Source organism: Condylura cristata, unplaced genomic scaffold (assembly GCF_000260355.1).
Source record: "Condylura cristata isolate star-nosed mole 26May11 unplaced genomic scaffold, ConCri1.0 scaffold00026, whole genome shotgun sequence".
NCBI lineage: Eukaryota > Metazoa > Chordata > Mammalia > Eulipotyphla > Talpidae > Condylura > Condylura cristata.
The window spans coordinates 19,402,436-19,412,023 of NW_004567127.1; the positions used below are offsets into that span (position 1 = coordinate 19,402,436).

The 9,588-nt window shown below is 32.2% G+C and overlaps 1 protein-coding gene across 1 annotated transcript in view; it reads left to right on the forward strand.

The window, feature by feature from the left end:
* The window catches only part of TMED5 (transmembrane emp24 protein transport domain containing 5), a 16,095-nt gene extending 7,401 nt beyond the window's left edge, over positions 1-8,694 (forward strand). The window contains exons 3-4 of the mRNA XM_004689772.2: positions 4,122-4,305; positions 6,100-8,694. Coding sequence (XP_004689829.1) covers positions 4,122-4,305; positions 6,100-6,318 — 403 coding nt within the window. The 3' untranslated portion in view covers positions 6,319-8,694. The remainder of the gene's footprint in view (positions 1-4,121; positions 4,306-6,099) is intronic.
* Positions 8,695-9,588: the final 894 nt, after the last annotated feature.

A 9,588-nucleotide genomic window follows, 5' to 3' on the forward strand; every position in this document is an offset into this window, starting at 1 on the left:
TTTTGTTTTTGATCCTAAAGAAAACTTTTCTTTGCATTAAAGAATGTTCTCTGGCCATTGCATTCATACCATTAGGGCATTTTAAACTTGCCTTTCTAGCCTAGCACAAGCTTTCCATTTTAACTCATAAGTTTCTATTCTTCTTACTTGACCTGGTGACGATATCATCTTTGTCCATTGTTTTCTTACTCTTAGATAATTAGAAGACCTGAAAGTAAAAGATCCAAAGTTAGGAAAGCATATAGAAAAGAAACACTTGTTACAACTCTTGAGGCTAGAGTTTGACAAAGGCCCTATATTTTTTATACCTCATATCCCCATTCCATATCTCACCGGTGTTTCCCCATTCATTCAATTATTTTACTGTAATACTTTCTTTACTTGGTGCCATTATTGTGTTAAAACTGAATTTATATGAAGAAGAGCAAAAGCAGTGTCACATACTTACCATAAACTAGGCTTTGTTTCTAAAGCAATTATTCTAGCCCACTATAAGATAGATTCTTTGATTCCCCAATTCCCATTTTACAGACAAGGAATCTTTACAGAAAAGGAGACTCAGAGAAGTTAAATAAGTCTGCAGGGATACACATTTTTATTATGAGGAGGAGGCAGTATGGACCAAAATTCTTGCTTTCTACCATATGCTGCTTAGAACATCCCTGGCACATAGCACTATGTAAGTACTAGCTGTTATTGTAATTATTGGACTTTGTTAACCAAAGTACCTATAGTTGATACTCAGTATATAATTAAATATATGTATGAATGGGGGTGTGGGGGAAGTATCTCAACAGTAATTTTTAAGATAATCCCTTTCAGTGTTCTTTTCTCCTATTAATAGGAGAAATAGGTATTTTAAGTCAGTTAGATTAATATACTAGGAGTTAGCTATATTTTCTTTTTAATAGGTATATAAGTAAGAACCATATTTTTTCAGTTCATCTTTAAATTTTACATTCTAGAAAATGTGTAGGTTTTCCCAGTTTTTACTTCTCTCCGATTTTCTGCTTTCATTTAGAAATAAGCTAAAAATAACTGTTACGGTATCTTATTTCTTTCTCCCATTAAACATTGGGAGAAAATTTAGTTTATGAAAGTTGACATTTATTTGAGTTCTTTTGATGTGCCAGGCCACTGTTCTAAGCACTTTACATGCATTAGTTTTTTTAATTCTTCACCACAATCTTATGAAATACATATTAAAATTTTTCATGGGAGGAAGGGAGCCATAAGACAGTTAAGTTGCTAAAGGATGTTCAGGTAATAAACAGCAAAGTCAAGATTTAAAGCCAGGCAGTTAAGTTTGTTCCTAATTACTATGCCAAATTTATAGACTCACTTTCTCAAAGTTAGATTTAAACAAAAATTTTATCTGTCCCTCCAGAAATCAGGGTTAGTAAAAATGGAACCTAGAACATTATAATACCTAAACACTGCCTGGAATGAGTCATATGTACATTTTTCTAGACAAATAAATCAGGTACTACCATAACTTTTTTAAAAAGATTTATTTATTTATGCCTACAGAGCTAGGGTACAGTCCAGAGGGGTGTGTGGTGGGGGGGGGGGGGTGAGATGATTCTCCAGAGACAGAGTGGGGAACAGAACAGGCATATCTACTGAAATATATTGCTGACGGGAGGAGCAGGTGGATCAGGGGGTGTCTGCCATGCCATGTGGGTCAGCTCCTTGGCCAGTTATTGAACTCATGCTGTAGTGGCTTCAGAGAACTTTATAGTATGGTGCTTTAACTCGTTGCACCACCAGGGAGGGCCCCCTACCATAACTTTTATTTAAAGTTAAATAAAACTAATTTTAACTTTATATTTTATTTACTTATTATAGTGTTGATCACCTTCATATTAGCACTATATTAAACTACATAACACTAGTAGTTAAGTTTTAAAACATTTTCCTGAGTGGGCCCTCCCTTGTTGCACAATGGGTTAGGATGCTAGCCACAGCTGCTCCAATGTGAGTTCGATCCCTGGCCCGGCCAGGCACTATATCCCAGAAGTGATCCACATGGGGCAGCAGACCTCTCCTGTCTTGCCTGCTGCTCCCCTCAATAGTGTACTTTGTCATTCTGCCTGTTCTACTCCCCACTGTGTCTCTGGTGAATCCTCCCATGGCCCCTGCACCTATGGTCCGTACCCTGGTTCTGTATGCATAAATAAATAAATCTTTAAAAAAAAAATTTTTTTTCCTGAGAAAACTTAACAGGATGGGAAAAAAAATTTTTCTTAAGAGTACTTTTAGTTAAATCTTTTTTTGTTTGAAATGGGAAAATAACTTTAGCTATGTCTTGTAGATATTGTTGGCCTTTTCTCCCAGCCCCAGCATTTGGCATAACTAATGATGTTGAATAACCTTTATAGAATTAAATAATAGTTTTATTTAAAACTCCAAAAAGCATTTGAGGATGAAACATAAGCATCTACCAGGAGAGCCTGGGAAGCATTGGTAGGCATGAGCAGGCCACTTCTTGTTATATTACTTTTAGATCAAGCAGTTGATCAATACAAAGTCTTCCCACCAAAGCTGGGCAGTTTGCTTTAATTTTGTAGCACCATTCTGTAGCACATACATTTTGTGGCTCTTCCAAAGTACATATCATTCATAGTGTGATCTAACCCAAGAAAGCCCAGACTGAAATTAAATACTAAATCATAAGATTTTTGTCAGGTGGGATCTTTGGAGGTCCACAAACTGTTGTAATCAAAATTTTGTTGTGCTTCTTGAATAATTTTCAACCCTTTATGGGCATTTTCTTCCTCTTACCCCAACTGAGAATATAGTCCAACTGAATGCCGTCCTTCAACATAGTCATATGATACCATTAAGGAGAATATAGTGGAAATTTTTTCTTAGGAAATGCCCCATATCTAGGTCATATTGCATAATAAAAATGACAGTTTTTTTTCTTTAAAAATTTTTCTCCATTATATTCAGCAGTTTTGCTTCAGGGTCCTTCTGAAGACCAAATAAAATCTCAAAAGACAAAGGCTTGTCATGTTGAGAAGGTTGCAAACAATTCATCCAAGCTGCACAATATTGTAGAAAGATCAATTAACAATCAGAAAACCAAGCTTTGTCTATCCCTATATTAGACTATACAGTAATGGGCAAGTATCTTTATGTATAGAAAATTTAATTTTACTTACCTTGAGAAGGTCAGTTATGTCTCTTTCCAAATATGAGGTGTAAGGATTAAAAGAGAAAATATGAGAAAACTGTAAGTGATGAAGTTATACAGGTATTGGCTAGATTTAATGTATGTTAACTACTCAGCAGTCTGATTGGATTTCTCTCTTAAGCAAAAATAAACCAGAAATACAGAAGGAAAGATGTAGTTTGGTTATAAAGATTAGAACAACATGTATCAAATATGTTGTTATAAAAAACATTAAAACCTTCTTTAAACTTTAAGTTATTCAATATACTGCAAGTAAGAAAATTTTAAAATCACTCAGACCAACCTCCCATGGATAGTCGATAAAAACTAAAATTTCCACAAAAAACATTATTAGAAAATCACTTGCTAAATTAACTCTGCCCAAATCCAATACACTGAATGAAAAGCTAAATGAGATTGTAAGTTCACTTTAGGTGCAAGTAGAATTTATTTAGTAAAAGAAATGCCACAAAGCGTAAAGCTCTGGTTGTTGGCCACTGGCCTCACTGTAACCTACATTGTACATGTTATTAGTAGTTAATTGATAGGAGCCCTGGAAGAAGTATTTAGGAAAATCCATCACAGCTTTTAAAAATAATTCACTTTACCGGTTAGTTTCAATTGAAGGTAGATTTGTAGTCACAGTTGCATATGAAATAATTTATATTCTAATAATGTGTAAGTATTCATGTTTACTGTGAAGTCATAGTTTTTAATTGTATCCTTTTACAAAAATGAGATTTACCGTAATTGCTGAGTAAATACCAATTACACCTAATGTTTCCAGGTTGTGGTCTTCTCAAGAAATTATAAATTATTTTTCTATAAATACTAAGGGAGTCTATCACTAAACTATTCAGTTATCATAAATCATGTTGTTTCTTTTCATTTTATACCAAATAAAAGTATAGAAAATTAAAGACTTGTACTTTTTTAAATACAGGGTAGAGACTGAAGTTGGTGACTACATGTTCTGTTTTGATAATACATTCAGCACCATTTCTGAGAAGGTGATCTTCTTTGAATTAATTCTGGATAATATGGGAGAACAGGGACAAGATCAAGAGGACTGGAAGAAATATATTACTGGCACAGATATGTTGGAGATGAAGCTGGAAGACATCCTGGTCAGTATGGTTTTTTAATAAAACCTAACATCAGGAAACCTTATTCTATCATAGGCTATAAGCATAAGCATTTTATGTGCATTATCTTATCTGACTCTTCTATAACTCTTTCAGGATTATAATCTTCACCTGAAAGATGAAAAATTTTATTTAGGGAGGTAAGTTCTCTCTGAGAGAGAACTAAAATTGGAAGACAGACAGACTCTTAATTCTAGAATTCCCTTAGAATGTTTAAGAAGTATTTGAACTATAGTGTTCTTGAATATAGGGTAAAAAACTGAGTGAATCCTATGACATACATTTTTCCCATAGCATACTTAAAAAATTTGATAGTTCTTAATTTGGAAGTATTGGTTACATTACCTAGACCAGACTTCTTGTTATCAGAAACTTGCACTAAAGTCAGAATACAATCTTTTCAAATATAGCTTTGCTGCTTAAATTGGCCTGAATTGTTTATCCTGAACATTATTAACAAATATATGTCATCTGAATCTCTTTGCTAACAGTATATGGTATTGCCAGAATGCGGGTGAAGGTGATTCTATTCAGCCATAATTAGATGTAATCAGATGACAAAATTTACTCAGTGATATTTGTAAATAATTTATATTAAATTATTACTGCAGGAGAAGTAACATGGTTATTTTAAGCACATTTAAAACTATAGCTTCTAGAATTCTTGTAAGTTGGACTTTTTGGTAATATTGTGATATTGTGATTATGAGGCTTACTAAGGAAAGCAACTATCAAATTATAGAAGACATAAATTAGCTTAAGAAATTTAAATCATACCAGCAGTTATAAATCTTGTTAGTACTTCAACAAACTATTATATTAAAAAATAAAAATATTCAAAGTAGGTTAAAAAAAATCTTGTTAGTACTTCACTGCATTCTCAAGATATCATTCATTCACATATTAAAATGACCATTTAAATACAGCTAAAAATACCTCTCCAAATTTGTATCACAACAGCAAATCTGAATAATTTTTATTAGGTATAGTTCTTATAGTATTTGAAAGGAACTGTGGTCTTTAGTTTTTAGATGGGAATATGAATCCCACATTTTTGTTGAAAATATTTGCATTACATAGTTATCATTGCTTTACAAATATACCCATATGATAAACAACTATTGTTTTATAAGCTTATCAGAACATTGTGAAATTTTGGGTATGTTTATTGCTAAAATGAGGATTTTCAATAGGGAAATGTTTCTAATGTTTTATTTTAGTGTAAGTACTATGACATTTAAATCTCAACTTCACATTCCATGACCCTTTCATAGTTTACAAGTCACTTGTCACCATAACATTACTGTAGTTTTTTCAGGAGATAAGAAACTTAGAATGCATCTTGATGGGGAAACATGTGATCTTGGAACAGTTTTGTATTAAAAAATAGTATGGCTATTTAAAATTGAAGTACTTTGTAATTTCACTATTTTGGGATTAAAAGTACTGGCTGTTTTGCTAGATACTAAATTATGCCAGACAAATTCAGAGAAGAAACAAAGAACAAGAAATATGTAAAATTCCTAAAACTATACCACTCAAATATATTCTCAAATTATGAAGCTTTGCTCCTTTGTTGAAGAATTACTTACAAAATTAAATGTATCAGAACTACTATGTAGTTGAGAAAATATTTAGGTAATCCAAATAGTGGTACTTTTCCTCATGAAAATTGCATTTGGATATAAAAATAGTATGAATATCAGTGTACTGTGAAGCACATCTTTAAATTTCTAAACATTCCTTTTACAGTAAAATTATTTTATCTACTTCCAGGATTCCATCAGCAGTATCAAGTCCAGACTAAGCAAAAGTGGTCATATCCAAACTTTGCTTAGAGCATTTGAAGCTCGTGATCGGAACATACAAGAAAGCAACTTTGATAGAGTAAACTTTTGGTCTATGGTTAATTTAGTGGTCATGGTGTTAGTTTCAGCTATTCAAGTATATATGCTGAAAAGTCTATTTGAAGATAAGAGGAAAAGTAGAACTTAACTCTCCAAACTAGAGTACTGAAGTTGAGAGACAGAAAAATGCAATAAGCTGTTACAGTCAAGATCATCAATAATCTTTTCCAAATGTTTTCAGGCATTATTGTGTAAAACCATTGTTAATTTTAATGTGAAAGAAAAACCTTCACTTTTGTCTGCGCAAATACTCTTTCCAGTTGTATTTAAATGTGTAACAAATATTTTGCAAAGTATACACACACTGAATGTAGCCTTACTAATAACCACACTTTCCTAGATTCAAAAATAATCTACAAGAATCATGGGCCTAAATGCAACACAAACTATGTTCAAAAAGATTCTCTTTCCTAGAAGTTTCTTTATAGTGGTATTTACAGATTAATTGTACAAGTTTTCAATATACTGAATTAGAAATTAACAGAATTACCTAACTATGGATTTTATATATATCTTTGGCAAAGACTGTACTTTTCTTTTTTTCACATGCACCTCTAACATTAGGAGTTTAGCTATGAAAAGTAGTGAGATTTTTATAATCAAATGTTTCAACTTAAAATACTAGCAAAAAGTATTAGTTTTATATACGTTTAGCCAACATTCCCAAATGATGATATTTTGATAATTCTTAATAATGCAAAGTCATACTTATTAAAATTAGGAAAACGGGTAGAGATTGCTCAATCTCTAGTGACAGCATTCTAATTCTCAATTGAAGTGTAATGTGTTAAATATACAGGAAGATTTTAACATGATTTCTGATTTAGGATAATACATTATTACCAGGAATTGTGAAGGAAATATTGCTAATAGATCTAGGCCTAACATAAATATAGCCTTTTCTGTTATAAAAATAAAGAATTTAGGTCAGCTTGGAAATAATCTGATTAAAAGGAAGTTCACTTAAACTATACATACGTGTGTGTAATCTGTTTGGCTCATCATAACTCAATCCTAATATACACCATGAGGTAACTTCCAGTTAAAGTTGTTGTTTTTACTTTTTACAATTGTTTTGTTTTGAATTATCTTTTATATTATAAGACCTAATATAAGGTGAAGCACCAACTATTACAATTTTGTGACTTTCTTAAAATGACCTTTATCACTTTATTTACTGGCGTTCAATTAAAGACTGAAATCAACCACTGAATTCCAAGCTATAAACACTTAACTAGTATACCCATTTATAACTGATGAGTTATAAACAATTAACTCAAAACATTTGATTATAGAAGCTCTCTGTAGGTTAGTTATTATTTGTATTAACTAAGTACTAATTCAGGGTTTGTTTTCACCTGTATTTATACTCAAAAAGGGGGGGAAAAGGGAGAAAAAGAGATTTCTCCTTCTGCCTATGGGAGAATAACAGTATAATCAAGACTACTCTGAAAATTTTAAAAATGAAATAAATGCTGTTCATAATCAAGTACCTCAACTGGCCAAAGAAATGATTTCCGTGTCTAGGAATAACCCCTGTAGAACATACAAAACAAAGGTCAGTAAGATCACTGCTTATTCCTCCTACTCCCTTTTCCCCCTTGTGTTAAAGGGAAGCAAACTCATAGTACTATAAGTAATAAGAGTACAGATACAAACTGCTGCACCTTTTCTATAAAACTGTGATTAAGAATTCTACCTCTTATGTATGGTTGGTTATTTGTACTGTACTCTAATTCCTAACACTGAATTTGTTATATTTACATGCATGATTTGTGCCACTGATTTTAAACCTATGATGTAGTAACAATGACCTTATTTGGAAAAAAGAATTTAGAAGTACTAAGGACAATTTTATTTTTATAAACACAAAGTAAGATTATTTTAAAAGCAGGTGTTACCTGTATTAACCAAAAATAGTAAAATGTTAGTTTTTCTTTAATCTGTGATATTTCTAAAGGCATGTTTATCTGTCTTGTTTCTTTACAAATGTCAGTATTCAAACTTAAAATTATGATAAAACTCAGCAAAGTCATTTAATAGCTCATTTGGCCTGATTTTTAGTAACATAAACTTACAGTGCTGTAATTTAAGACCTCCAGTTTCACTTTGCTTTGCATTTGTATCATTGATGTTATTCATGTGAATGTCAAGATATGGTGGGTAATAAGTTGTTAAAAAACACTGAAATAAATTACAAATTTACCTGTTAATTTTGTTATTTATCCTTAAGCATTGTCATTGTCGTAAAATTGACAAAAATTGAATACCTATAATTTGTATAACTGTATGACTACGCAAATGAAAATTATCTGAAACCTTAAAACAAATTGATTTAGCATGTAATGGTTTTTTATCTGTAGTATAATGTAAAGTGTTGCTCAAACTGCTTTATACTGTGGACAGCCATAATGGATGAGTAATGAATACTGAGCTTAGTGTGTAATAAAAATTACAATCAGAAGCTTACTCATCCTTAAAGCCTGCCTTCTTTAGCCAAGTTTGTTTTCCCATTGGAAAGCCCATAACTTCTCTGCACTTACCATTCTGCCTAGCATTTGAGTTGTGTACTTATTCATGCTACCTAAACACACATTGTACTTCAATGATCAAAATGGAGAAAAGATCATCAGTTCTGAAAATAAACACATAAGAAGCTTGTCCTACTTTTCTACCCATGATTATTTAGTTCTAGAATATGGCTTGAGTATCTTAAATTTTAGCCAACACAATTTGTGATTTCAATGTCCATTAATTATCCTTGGACCATTTGCTAACTGGGTGATCTTAAAATAACATGAGAGTACCAGTACTTAGTGGAGGTTGGTGTATTATTGGTCATTTCCTTCATACTGTCTAGACAAGTCACTCTTCATGCACGTAGACAAGCCACAAACTGGTAGAATTACTTAAGGCACTTTTGTTTCTTTACCCCCATAACTTACTTTTCTGGGCTTCTAGAAGGCTTGTGTTACTAGAAACTAGAGCTGCTTTATACTTAATGTATGCCTGGGGAAAAGGCACAGAATAAGGAAACCAGACCATGATAAAATTATGGGTGAAAAGGCACATTAAGGAGGATTCTAGACACCTACATGTGAAGTAAACAGGCGGGGCGGGATTAAAGGCTTTTCAATGACCTTGAGTCAATTTAACAATGAAAATCAGTTATCCAACACTGAAATGAACTCCCTTATATCTAAAGAGACTACTCCCCAATCCTGGAATATTTTAAATGGCAGTAAGATGTCACTGATTCTAAATCCAGTATGAAGAGGGAGGATATACCAATAAGCCTTTCAATTGCTACTTCAATTCTGAAAGGATTAGTATTAGTTATATCATTCCTAGGAACAAG